The following is a 14798-nucleotide window of genomic DNA, read 5'->3' on the forward strand; positions in this document are numbered from 1 at the left end:
GCATCTGTGGCCTGCCCTAAGCCAGTCAAAACATTAACTGACTATGCGGTTAGTGTTTTTTTGGTTTCTCTAAGTCATAATTTGACACCATAACGTTGCTGCTGGGTTTATAATTCATGGCTAACATAAATATATATTATATTATATACATAAATTGAGATATTCAATACTTTTGATTAGTCTCAGATCTTCACAAACTTTGATTAAATTTCAAATATTTTATACTGTTTTCCCAGCATCAGCAATAAAAAAACTCTCGAAATTTATCCAACAAGAATATTTTCTGATATAAAACTCAATCGAATACTATTTTTTTTCATATTCTTCACTAATTCCTTCCCAAAATACATCAGTAAGATTGCGTCAACTTGTTGTCCTTTTATCAATTAATGAGAGGATCTGAAATTAAATTCAAAAATCGCGGACAAAATCAAAGATCGTGAGATTTTGAGACTGGTAAATCTTGTACCGAATTCCCCATTTAAAATATATGATATATTATCTTCATGCGAGACGTGCGGGGTGTTCGGAATTCAAAAGGCACAATAGATAAATTACGATTTATACGTCGTAATGGTTAAAATGCCCAGCTCTAGAGATCAGCAGTCAGGTAAATGCTTTCGTGATACATGTTATGCATTAAGAAACACATACGGCAATATATAAAGTATACATATGCATGTATGTATGTATGTATGTATGTATGTATTGTATTGTATAAAGCACGGTTGCGCCATTTCGTATTACACCGCGATGTGAAAAAGACTGACGAGAGTAGAGAGAAGAAGAAAAAAAAAAAAGAAAAAAAAGGAAGAAAGAACTTAAAAAACAAGAGAAGAAAAATAATTCGATAGGTACTTTCCAACGTTCTTGCTACCGGATTTTTCTATATTCGTTACAGAAAATAATCAACTCCGCGTATTCGAGTAGAGTTTTTGTTCAAACCTCGTTTGCTCGTTTTTGGTTTGAATTTTTTGAAAATCCTTTGAGAGTCGCGGCGTTCCGGTCAAGGATGTAATACGGAATGTCGCGACTGTGACGAGGGTGAAAGGGGATCTTACCAGGGGGCTGGCCAATATTATGCCTATCCTGCTGAGCACCGCCGGGAGCCGCTGCAACATCACAGACACCAAACAAAGAGACTTACATCTCACCAACCTTCCATCAGCCAAATCACACTTAATTATCTATCAACCTGTCTTCCCGAGATCTTTTTATCGTAGCCCTGACATTTCATTCGTATCTTAAACTCGGATCGTTTATCACGATCCATTCGTGCAGTAACGACTTTTAATACATTTTTGCACGCTCGAGATTTCATTGCGGAATTTTGAAAATCACTTTCTTTACAAGATCATCTGTATTCGAATATTATTCAAAGAATATATAGAAAACAAATAAAAACATGGAAAAATAGTGTAAATCAAATCGTATATACTCGCCGGAGAAGAAGAAATAAATTTAAAAAAAAACAAACAAACAAACAAACAAACGAAGGACATTTATTGAAAAAATCAGATTTGGTTAACAAGCAGGAAAATGAATTTCGCCTCGCATCACATTTTAGTTTCTAATACCAGAAGGTTGAATTCTATATGAATTTATACCGACTCAAAAATGGTTTTCTTTTTTTTTGTTTTTTTTTTTGTTAATTCGACTTTCTTCGCAATACGAATAATATTTTTAATTTACCTCTTTAAAATTCTAAACCTTTACGGAAATTCTTCTCTTTGTTACCTTCTGTGATCAATGCTTTTTGGAGTTATTTTGAAAATTAAACTATGGCTAACTTCGTCGGAATACTACGTCAGATGAAATCGATTCAAGATTTGAGATAAGGATAAAAACTACGCTCGTCACATTTGTGGTTTCAAGTTTTACTGGGTGACAACATTTTTCAAGAAAACAGATGAATATCTGAGAGTAATTTAAGACGTTACGTCAGTTAGTTTACTTTGAGAAACTACAAGTCTGACAATTTTTTCGTCAGTGACGGTGAAATTAGCTGGAGAAAGTATTTCATTTCCCAAAAGTGTATGAAAATATCGGAGGATTTCTAGCATTACACTCTGATAAAAAAAAAAAAAAAAAAAACGATGCTTTAGCAGTCATAGATTAAAATGTCATTACAGAATATTTCTCATTCGTGCAACATAAAAAAAAAATTAGGAAACGGTATAATAACCTAAGTACCTGCACTAAACTTTATGCTTACGCACGTCGTTATATATTGCATAATGGCAGTGTTGTAGAAGATTGTAACAAATGACGAAGAAAATGATTGGGAATTATTATACTGGTTGAAAAAAAATTCTTATACATGGTATACGATAGCGTTGTGAACGCAAATTTCTGGAAGAAGTATTCAGTATTTGTATAGAAAACAAGAATCGAATAAATTGAATAGTTAGAAAGAAAAGTAACAGAGCATGCAAGGTCCGCAGCGCTTTGCAATCGAGATTGTGTAGTGTATTTGAACCGTGGAATTGAATGCTCAATTTTTGAATATTTCTCCTAATATCCGTGTTAATTAATGATGAAAATAGAAATCAATTTTTCTCAATGAATTCTACGGCATGAGTGTAACGCAGCTTTCGTATACGCAAGAATAATGAATGAAAAAAAATGAAACAACACGACAGATATAATACGTAAATATGATGCTGAAACTTTGCAACAAACAGCTTCAATTACAAACACTCTATTGTAAGGTATTATATTATACATAATGTATGTTAATTATATAATATAATACGTACATTGTGCGTCACACCAATATATAATTGCAGGTGCACGAATGTGTTTGACATAACCGAAGGAAGTGTGAGGGAGTAAAGAAATTTTTTAACAAACTAAGAAAACGTGATAACAAAAACAATGATCAAGACCCGACAAAAGTAATAAAACGAAACTACTGATTTCAAGTTACAGAAGTACATGAACCGGTGTGTACAAATACATAATATATATCGTGTATGATCAGAAGCGCTGACAACAATTAACGAGACAGAACAATTAAAAAATGTATGAAACTTGAATGGATGTAAATAATTTTAAAAAAAAATTAATGAAAATAAGGAAGGAACCGTGAATTTCGAAAAAAATATTGAACAGCATTCAAGTAACGATCATGATTACACGAGATAAATCAGTTTTGACAAATCAACGAAATGGAATATTGACTGGTGAAAGAAATACAGAATTAGTTTTTAAATCTTTTTTTTTTTTTAGACATTCAGTTTAACTGCGCGAATTCTTTATAAATATGTTTGTTTTTTTTTTTTGTAGATGTTATGTTTCTCTTAGAAACGCGTTTATATTATATACAACCGATAATTTGACTAGAAGGACTACATGTAGGATAGTCAACTACAATTTTGTCTTCTCGCATGCTTTTTTGTTTCAGCGAAACGTATTGCATTTGCCCTTGTAACTACAAGATATACGAAAAAAAAAATTGTTACGAGTACATAGGAACCGAAATAATTTCATAACGGTCTACCGTACGGTATATTTTTTTTTCTTCGATAAATAGTCGTAGTCTACACTTGCCTAATTTTACTCTAATGAATCGTTAATGTTTCGTACAACGCAACAGCTTATTACAGGTAATTTATTCTTTTAAGGTCGCGTTCGTAATATGGCAGTGATTTTACGCGATACAAACAATAAAGTAAGGAGAAATTATTGAGCAATAATAATTGTTGTGTGAAAAATTTTCTTTCAAAATTGTAAGAAACATATTCAACGAAATTTTGAATATTATAAATAACTTTCGCACCTCGTATAATTTACACTTAGCAGGTTTATTGTTGTGCAGGTAACTCGCAAATTTACGATAAGATTCGTTGTAAAACTGTAAAATTCCTCATCAACTGGTTGGGGATCGGAATTATTGAAATATTACAATTTGACACAACATGAACGGAATGAACTACGTTTTTTTTTTTTATAACAGTTCAACGAGTAGCGTTTTCTACTCAGTTAAATTACTTTACGCGTAATAAATTCTGATGAGAATTTCAAACTGATTGAAAAGTGAAGTTCGAGTTTCTAATCGAGAGAGATAAGAAAAACAGTCCGAATGAATAAGTAAACTAAACACGTATCATGTATAAAAATATTCGAAAAGTACCTGGGTGACGGGATTCTCGCCTGGGCGATAGACGACATTGTGAAGAGGCCGTTTCCTGCCCACGTAATTCACGCATACGAATTCGAGGAGGCTGGCGTAAATGAAGCACATGCAGACACCATCCCATACGTTCATCGCAGTCAAATTTGACACGACCGGAAGCGTCGAGCGGAAGCCATTTGAGGTTGTGAAAAAATTGAGCATCGTAGTCACCCCTGTAATATTGAAACAAAAACGAAGGGTAATGAAAAAAACAAAAAACGAACGGTAACAACTCAAGTAGAACCGAAGAATCAGATTGAATTTAATTGAATTAAATACAAATTCATCATATACTTCGATTATTGTTGTTTCAATCAACCATTTTATCGAAATTTGAGTAATCGATTCATTAAACTGTTTCTTCGACTGATCGCACAACATTAATGAAAACGAAAAACGGCGAGTCTGAAGAATTTTCAACAATTGTTCTTCAGCCTTTATTCGTTTTTCTTCAAAGTAAGGCTTGCTCATGTATCAGCAAAATTTTGTTTCGTGAATCAGAGATTTCATTTTTGTGGTAACGTAAGAATGTAAAAGAAAAAAAAAAAAAAAAGAGAAAAATCTAGGTACGCTGTTTCGTACTAGCATGCACAATTGGCCCTGATGGTCAATTAACGGGTTACGCGTTAAGTATAACTCCGAACAATTTTTCGCCTCTGGGTTGTTAGTCCCTTTGAATCGTCGAGGTTTGTAGAACTCGGATATCGAATCAAGGTCACGACAAGAATCTTTCCTGGTAAAAACCACGGAATTCGTAATCGCGATAGGCGCTTTCGGGTCAGGGTCCTGCGTGCGTTCCGTTCCATCATCGTTGAGAACTTAGGGTCTCATGCAAGAAAGTCGCGGACAAGGTTCTCGAAGCGACGGAGTGTGTGAGTACGACGTTTCGTGTTCCATTTATATCGTTGGGCGGAATCTGGCTCCTCAAGAAAAGCGTGCCCCTTGGCACTCACTGCATGCGGATTGTTATTATTATTATTCATCCAGGTACGAGAGGGTCGATCAAGATAAGGAGCAGCTACTGGTACACGATTGAAGCCCGAGGCTTGAGTCAGGTCGACAATATGCGTGACGTTATCGACCGCGGTACAAAGTCGCTCTGCTTACCCCACGCACAACGCAGTTGCTGAATTCCGGCTTGTTAGCCATTTAGAGAAGGCAAAATTTTGTACCGAAATATTCCTGCCATCGTCTTTGTTCCAACGAATTATCAATCGATGAGCGCTGAGTGCTTGCAAAGTTTTGACAATCGAAACAAAATCTCAGGTGGAGCTCAACGGCGGCCATATTTACTTTTCGATCGCTGTCCGAATTATTATTCGCGTGTTACGCATATTCGTGATACGTTTTCAGTTTGCGGAAATTAGCCTCTCACTCCTACCTGTCTCTCCTTTCTCTCTACTTTCACACAAAGACGAAAGAACTTACCAATCATGACCCGCGCTGGCACCGCGTTCCACTCGAGCCAGAACGTGATGAAAGAGCTCGTGACCAGGATGATTCCGGGTATAAAGACGGTGGTGAAGTAGAATGCTCGATCTCTCGTGAAAATGAGATCAACTTTCAAGCAACTGTAATTACCTGGATTACGAATAGACCAATCTCAATATTTTTTTCTCAAATTTATAATGATTAAGTAACAAGTTTGTGACGCAAAATACTTGTATTTTCAAGCTGCTACAACTATCTTTTCTCCCATTCTTTGAATTTTAATTCTAAGTTATTTCTAGCTAATATGAATATGTGAAGACTGAAATTAACCCATGATTAATCATTTTGATGATTTTTGCAAATTTTTTCGGGTCACAGTCGACAATGTATACTGCACGCCAATATGTTTTGAAAGTATTTGATGGAATAGCTACGGCTGCAAGCATACAAAGCATCAACCTAAACATATAAAAACAGTTTGCAGGAAAATCGAAATAAAGTTAATAATAATAACAATAATAATAACAGTAGCAACATTAGCGACAGGAAATAAATATAACGGTCTCAATATTTTTTCTTTCTCTTTCATCTCGTATCATTTGATCGTTACAACACAATAAATGTTTGTATAATTCAGTGTGAATGAAATATTTTTGAATGCACAAAAATGACGTTTCATGTAGTGTAAGTTTTACGTATAACACAGATTTACTTTTAAAAAACTTAACGAATATGTGCTAAAGTTTATCACAGATAGTTACAGAAACGGATTAAATGAAAAAATGAATACTTGAATGAAAAAAAACGAGGAGAAATCAGAGATAAAAATCAATGGCCGATATCACATCAGAATCAAAGAGGTAAGTGTCAGAGTAATGAAATTTGGTGGAGGATTTAGTCGTTAGGCGTTGGTAAGCTTGGTCCGGTTTTTTCTGTTCAACTCTTGTTTACAAAGTAAAATTCTCCTTCTGCAAAACTGTAAAACGGTCTCTCACTTCCTAGCTTCTACTGCATCGTTTATGCGCTGTGAAATAATTCTCATCGCGCGCAATTTACAAATTGTACAACACACGTACATCACATCTTTTAACGTGTACATGACGTGTGCATATGTGCACATTGTATATACGTAGGGATCGGGGATAAGGCGGCTTTTTACCTTGTTCCTCAAACCTGCGCTGGCACAGCGAACACTTTGAGTCCCCAAATTCATCGAATTCATCATCATCCTCGTAGTCAGGTATCAGCTGTCCGTCAGCTGCAACATAACAGCTCCTATGTGCCTCCGATTCCCTAACGATCTTCACTCACCTCCATTTTTTCTTATCTTCTTCTATTTGTCTGTTTTTCTTGTTTCCCTTTTTCAATTTACTTCCAACAATTTTTTTTTTTTTCTACACTATTCTAATGTATATATTAAAATCGTTATTCCATCGTTTATAAGATATACAGATAGGTATATACAATGTGAATAGAAAGTTTCAGAGTTTGCCAAATTATTCTTCCACTATTATATTTATTGTTATTATTATCATTATTATTATTTTGTTACTTTGAATTTCGTTTTTCTACGCATTTAAATTCTTCTCTCTCACTATTTCACCACACCATCGCACTAATTTCTATCTAGACCAAGCATACCAGCGCTTCACCGTGGTTGGATCCTCGCGAATAATATCGAATCACGTACAATAAGAATGTGGCGGAATAAATAATTCCAACAACTGATCATCGATACAAAGTGAAACGAAAGAATTTTTTCTGTTTCATTCGGTAAAATGAAACATTTGCTTTCGGTATTGGTTACGTATTACAATATACATACTATGTAATACGGTTGTAATGATTGCCTATGTTTATTTTAAATTTATACAAGTTTTACATATGTTAATATGCTGTATGTGTGTATAATTGTATAGGAGTTCATTGTACGTAGTACATCAATGACGAATCGAACCACGGCGAAACAAATTAATTTGTGATGAGAAAAGAAATAAAACGAGAAAACAATCGTATGATCTACAGCGAAAATCAACGTTCATATACCAACAAGCACAGCCAAAGCTCTATCTACCTATGCGCATGATGTGAAAGTATGATTGTATAATTTGTACGTGTTTACTATAATGAATGTATGTGCGTGATTACAAGGCGCTGAAATAACGCTGGAAAACGAATCAGTATCAATCAATGTAATGATTATGTGGAGTATAACATTTTTTGCAGCGTGTAGTCTCTTTTCTGTTATTGAATCTTGGTGATCGGTCAATTATGTAAACGTATTTTTAGTTAACGTTTCGGCCCGGATATGGGCCCTCCTCAGAACGATTTATTTATTTAACTGTCAAGAACAACAAACATTTTTTATAATAAAAGTACAATCAGACATTAAATGTTGTAGATGTAATACTCTTAGGGCTATTATATATTATTGGTTAGTGAGTACATTTTGATTAATCGAAAAAAGATAGGCTTAAGAGTGTTATTTACCTTTTTTTTTTTTTACTGCTAAAAAGACCTTCTTTAAAACCTTTTAAAACAATGACATATAGACTGTGAAGAAACATAGTTTTTTAATCTTTTTAATTAATGACTTCCAACTCGTAACTCCTACATGTAAAACAACCAGAAGAGTGACAATGACTACCGTTACTCAAAGAACATTGTCTCCACAAATTGTAAATTATGAATTCGACTGCATCTTAGTCCGCTTACTATATTTAAAAAAAAGGTAAATAACACTCTTAAGCCTATCTTTTTTCAATTAATCAAAATGTACTCGCTAAACAATTATATATCATAGCCCTAAGAGTATTACATCTACAACATTTAATGTCTGATTGTACTTCTATTATAAAAAATGTTTGTTGTTCTTGACAGTTAAATAAATAAATCGTTCTGAGGAGGGCCCATATCCGGGCCGAAACGTTAACTAAAAATACGTTTACATAATTGACCGATCACCATGATTCAATAACAGATTATATACGAGGTCGAGAATTCCTACTCATCATAGTCTCTTTTCTCTTGTGTAGGATCTGAGAGTGTTATTTTACTTAACGTATCTCACTCAGGTGAAATTGACGATAAGTTCTGTTAACTTCCGGAAATACGAGGTTTTCACTATCGGTAAGTATACGCCCGTCACTCGAATCGCAATATTTAATTTAAATCGATGATTCAATTATTGTATTTTTCGCCGATAATCACGAGCAGCAAATTAATGTTACGACAGTTTTTAGTTCTCGGAGAGTGAGAAATGAAGACAGCATTAAAACCTTGCAAGGAATCTACAATTTGGATGAATGAGAGCATAAAAAAATGAAAACTTCAAACCAACTTAAAAAACGAACGTCTCAATCCTTTCCTTTAAAATGATTGGAAAAAATTACAGATAGACGAATTTTTATATAAGAATTACGAAAATATAATTTATTTTTCAATTTATTCGCAAGCCCAGTTCACCAAATTTTTCATACTCCGAAATAAAATTATCGTTTTTAACGATTCGATCTCGAAGTTGAAAAAAGCCCTTTCCACCTCAGCCTTAATTACAGATGGAGTTTGAGATAAAAAGCTAAGAGAAGGTAGCGGCAAATGATTAGAAAAAAAAACAATTCGGCAACGACGCTGGATACGCGAATTAAGTCTGGTTTCCGGAGCGGCTAGTTTAGCTTATTGATCCGCCCTCGGCATATATATATATATATACATATATATATATATACTCAAATGTATACATATATATACAACATGCTACATAAGTACGAACGTAGCCCAGTTTTTCGTAAAAATAGCCACCTTTGCCACCGCTCAGCGCGGAATTATTCAGCATCTACGAGCGACTGACAAGCTGTGAAATTTGGCGACAACGTATCAGATTCTACAATGTTTCCAAAAAATTCATACTTTTAAAATTTTCTAACTTTCTTAACAGTGTAATATTGAAATTTGGTAATTTTTTGAGTCGGTAACTCGGCAACAGTGCGGTTTCATTATATCGATGAAAAATTCCTGATTCTTCAAATATTTTTTATCTGCGAGCATAAAAATAAGTTGGGGAAGCAAAGAATGTTTGTTTAATTCGTGTCATGCGCGTTTGCATCTGCAAGTCTGAGTAATGAAAAAATAACATCGAAATGTTTGGAATAATTTTAGAGATAAAAAGCAGAGAGAGAGAGAGAGAGAGAGAGAGAGAGAGAGAAAGAGGGGGAGAAAGGGGAGGTTTTGGAGGAGATGGAGGGGGATTTGGAGAAACACGGACAGAGAGAAAGAGTGAGAGAGATGGAGAAGGGGAGCGTGGGGGTGAGAGAGGGCTTTTCATCACTTACCCCTCCAGCTGGCTTTGATGGGGCAGGGTATGGTTCGGTTCTGAATGAGATATGCGTTCAGGGTGGTCAGACTCGGGCTGGTGCGAAGAGTTCCTTCGTCGTTCTTCCAAACGTAGGTTATCGCCGTTTGCTCGTACGAAACTGGAATGTTAAAAGCTCACTTTGAAAATCTGTCGAGGTGATCGGTTCTTTGCAGGATCAAATTTGATGTAGGTACAGATACAAGCGAGAAAAACTAAAAACAATTGAACTATATTCTTTTCCCATTTGCAACTCGCTAGAGATTGAAGGAAATTGAGCTCATCGTAAACTATAACAAATATGTTATGCTACCTGCATTTAATTGCTTGTAGTTTTCGTAATTACTATTGTGATTCATATGCTTTTTGTGAAAAACATCTACAGGGTTATTTTGGATTTCTCTGCCTCGTAATCGTACGAAAATTATTATAATTATTATTATTATTATTATATTACTTGATTTATGCGAGGAATGAATTGAATATTAGGAATAATTATAATTGTAACGATTACACAAAAACTTGACGCATTGATGTGCGTTATTGATTGCGGATGTTTTTTTTTTTTTTTTTCACAATATATTATTGCTCCAACTTTGAAACAGCCGCACAGGGGTTCTTTTTCATACAAGTCTTGATTTAAGTAGTGAAAGTTCGGTGCAAAATTGATACGGTGATTGTCTTCTCGTTAAGAAAAGCCGAAATAGCATTTTTGCCTTCTCATATTTACTTGACTGATTACGATCAATTTCTGTTCGTCCATCAGAAAGAATTTTTGATGAGTTATAAAATTTTCGGCAGGAACAAACAGCGTAATTTGAATATTTGAATGTGAAAAGAATACACTCACTTATTCTTCAAGAGTATTTCAAGAATTTTTCCACAACGAAGTGAATAATATGAATTCCTCAGGTGAATCGAAGTTGAAAAAAAATGTCATCGTTCTATTGGTTTTTATTCTTTCATTATTGTTATTAGTCTTTATTTCTTTCTTGGCTAAGTATTCTTATTTCGAAAATATCTTAATCAACTTGACCGTGTCTTTTCAGGATATTCGTAATTCAAGACAATTGTTATCCCGCATTGTTTGAACATCTTTTATTGCTCCTACTGTGTACGGATATAATAATTTTGCATCGTAGTAGACTAATTTTCCAGTTAATTAAAAAATCAAGTCAGTACAGTACACCGACACCAGCTAGTCGAACTCAAAGTCGAAAAATAATCCCTCTGAAACCTAACGCCAGCGTTCAATTGGTTAGGATATTCCCGGTAGGATCCAAGCTTGTTGGCTGAAGCGTTAATCTCAGTATCGAGTTACAGAATTTCAGCCTATTTCTTTTCCGTTTCCCCCCTTTTGAAAACGTTTAATTAAAATGAACCGATCGGCGATCCCTTCATTCGCCCCGTTTTTAAACTCATTCCTGCATTGTTTGCTGTACATTGAGAAAAAATTTCATTTGTTATAGTACTAGAAAAATTCGGTGAAACATGGAACGTTGAAAAAACTATGAATATTGTTGGAATTACGAAAAACGAGGTACAGGTAACCATTTTTCGCTATCGTTGATCCTTTTTTGGTATTTGGCAACGCAAAATCGGTTTTTTCGGTTTACTGAACTTTTTTAGCTAAGCACGGCTTTAACGTCAATTTATTGTTGCACAAGCATTAAATTTTCACAACAGTTACAGAAAAATATAGTTACAGTAGGGTGGTCCTTATTTAGGGTGTTTTCGGAAATTCCTGCGGACAAGACGGAAAAAGTTTGCAAAAAAATCAAAAAAAAATGTACGCAAAACTTGAAGCCTGTAGGTCAACTCTAAGAACTGCCTCCAACACTGAGAGAAAAATTTGCGCATATAGTTAAAAATCTGTGTAGTTAAAATATTATAGTCGAGAAGATAATTTTTATAGTAGAATTCACTCAAATTATCGTTTGGCGCACTATAAACACAATATCAATTTTACCATACACTTATAGTTGATGCAAGGACGTCAAAGGTACTATAATAATACTACAATTAACTATATTTTTGTTTTCAATGTTCACCACACACAGATCTTCATCAGGATTATATTCGTATAGTGCGGTGAACTCTGTTCTGTAGTCTTCGATAATATAGAGTATGGTTCAGTTAACTAATTTATAATCAACTATTTACGGATAAGTATTTAGACCACCCGAGATGATTCCTGCAACTTTTGTCAGAGTTGAATGCACTGTACATAGTTTGACTCGACTTAAATATGGTTAACGCTAATACAGTAATTATTCAGACAAGATCATACGAACATAGTTTCAACAACTAAACATACACGGTTGAAGATATTTGAAAATCTACGACACATTTACAACACAAAAGTGAAGTTGAATTACAAATTTCGTGTTATAAAGTGAATTACTAAGCATTCTCAATAAATGTGTATTATAATTTTGTCATTTTGCTTAACTTAGTTGGAAATACGCAAAAGGGTATTTTGAATTTACTTCATTGTGCAGTAAATGTATCAGGTATATTTGGAAATTTCATTTACGGTACTTGGAATTTACTAAAAATTGTGCTGAATTCACTTCATAAATGGAATAATCTTATTGATCAATTTTCAGTAACTGTACCCGTCATGTCTGTATGAACCGTACATTGTATGATCAATCAAATAAAGTCACAGGTTCCCATAAGGTAGTTTGGCGTAGTAGGTAGGGTGCCCGACTTATAATCCGAAGATTGCGAGCGAAAGGGGTTGGAGCCCCGGTTAGGAAAAGATCACGCGCTAGGTTTTTATCGATCCAAAATGCGTTTTCAACGGTTGTAGCTACTGATAAGTTGTCAAAATGGTGTCTACGCTCACGAAAAATCATTGAGATGATTTATCTACGAGTTCCTCATCAATTTTTTTTCATTCCAGTATTACTATACATTTACGATGAAGCTACTCAACTCGCATAGTAAAAGTTAACAAATTGCAATCTAAAATTTCCAAATTATAAATCGCGTAACGATAAGTTAATCACGTTTCTCGCACTAATGTTTGAATATGGTCAGGTCTTCATTATTGTACCGTTAACCATAAAACTTTTGTTGGATGTAACCATAAATTCATAGTTCGGAACAACATAATGCAATAAGTTCTACTAACTATAAATTCGTATTGTCCCCTGAGCACACTATTTTTTATGGTAAAGACAACCACAATTTTCTCTGAGTGAAGGCAGTGAAATTTCCCATTTAAATAACATCGGAATTCGAGCTTACTATTATTATATTTTCGAAATCCCACAACCTCAAAGTTGTGTTTCGTGGGATTCCGAAACTTTTATCGCTGGAAATCGGCCAATTTTTTTTTAAATACCTATGACTACAGGGAAGACGTTGACCAAATTTCAGATTTTTCGAAGCACTATTAAGGCGGAAAAAAAAAGAATGTAGTAAGCTCGAATTCCCGTGTTATTTAAATGGGAAATTTCACTGCCTTGGAGGCAGTTCTTAGATTTGACCTACAGGCTTCAAGTTTGGCGTACATTTTTTTTTATTTTTTTGCAAACTTTTTCCGCCTTGTCCGCCGGAATTTTCGAAAACACCCTAAATGAGGACCACCCTAAGTTACAGTGATCGTAAAAAGAAAGAATAGTAACGGATACCAGAATTTCTGGTAACGGCTAGAAAACTAATTTTCGTTTTGTACCTAGAACTATATTTTTCAGCTGTGGTAAAAAATGAAAATAGTTAAGGACTGAGATGTAACCGGAACTAAAAATTCCTCTCAGTGCATACGTATATTAGACTGGTTCAAAAAATCGACTATTTTTTTTTTTTTTTCAAAATACTTTTGGGGGGGGTGAAAAAAGTATTTCAGAGGTTATTTAAAAAAAACATATTCGTCCGAATATATATATATGTATATATATATGGGTACGTCCAATACTTTTCGACCGCAGCTTGCGGGCTTTTTAGTTACATTCACGATTTTTTCATGGGAGCTCTATGGGACTTAAAGACTCGAATCAAACGGCATTCCCCTTCTCTGACCTTGTATTTTTAAGAAAAAAATAGTTCCTTACTCCAAAACAAAATCCAGTTTAATTAGGACCCTTTTCATGAACTACTATTTTAGCAAAACTTCGCATAACTTTGAAATGCTGCCAAGTCAAGAATTTTCCAAGTAGACGGCCAACCGACGGCTCAAATATTTCGTCTAGGTATATTTTATCACTACCTACACGAATTATTATTAATTACCACGTTCCTTTTTATATACGGCCTCGCAAAACCAACCGATTTCTGAAAAATCGCTGTTTTCAGATAGCTGTAACATTTTTCTATCAACTCGAAATCGCTTGAAATTTTCAGGGAATATACTTCATTCCATCCCCAAACAACGCTGAAAATTTCCAGCTAGAAGTCGAAGTTGTTAACGAGCTGTGAATTTTCAAAATGTTCAAGTTTCCCCACATAATATTTCGTATGTATATATATGTGATTTTAATAAATAAAAGGACCACCGCTGGGATGGAGAAAAAAAGATTTTGGTGCTACCTAGTCGAAAAACCCTGTGCTGTTTGTTCTAATTGAGTTTTCGTTGACTCGGGTAGTTTTTAATAACCGCCTTCATATTGGCAAGACTCGGGTAAACAATTTACCGTCGCTGCTTATTGCCTTCTTACGGACTCGGGTATAAATGCCGTTACCCGGTCCCTCCTGCAGAGCTTGGATAAAACACCGAGCCTTGCCGTGCCTGCTATTGTTTTGATTTTAAAATCGTTCCAGGTCAGATAAGGAAACAATCCTATGCCACACAAATTAATGCATACGATGCATTCGCTATTATATTTCAACGAT

General features: G+C 34.6%; 1 protein-coding gene across 16 annotated transcripts in view; it reads right to left on the reverse strand.

Annotated features, from left to right (window-relative positions):
• The window catches only part of pHCl-1 (pH-sensitive chloride channel 1), a 105475-nt gene that overhangs the window by 12999 nt on the left and 77678 nt on the right, over positions 1-14798 (reverse strand). For 4 of the 16 annotated variants that reach the window (XM_069135077.1, XM_046620297.2, XM_069135074.1 and 1 more), the window contains 5 exons: positions 9940-10080; positions 6768-6866; positions 5606-5758; positions 4136-4350; positions 1062-1112 (listed from right to left, as the gene is read on the reverse strand). In XM_069135077.1, the coding sequence (XP_068991178.1) occupies positions 1062-1112; positions 4136-4350; positions 5606-5758; positions 6768-6866; positions 9940-10080 (659 nt within the window). The remainder of the gene's footprint in view (positions 1-1061; positions 1113-4135; positions 4351-5605; positions 5759-6767; positions 6867-9939; positions 10081-14798) is intronic. The other 12 variants (XM_046620294.2, XM_046620293.2, XM_046620298.2 and 9 more) reach the window with 3 other exon arrangements.

Source organism: Neodiprion pinetum, chromosome 4, assembly GCF_021155775.2.
Source record: "Neodiprion pinetum isolate iyNeoPine1 chromosome 4, iyNeoPine1.2, whole genome shotgun sequence".
NCBI classification, from domain to species: domain Eukaryota; kingdom Metazoa; phylum Arthropoda; class Insecta; order Hymenoptera; family Diprionidae; genus Neodiprion; species Neodiprion pinetum.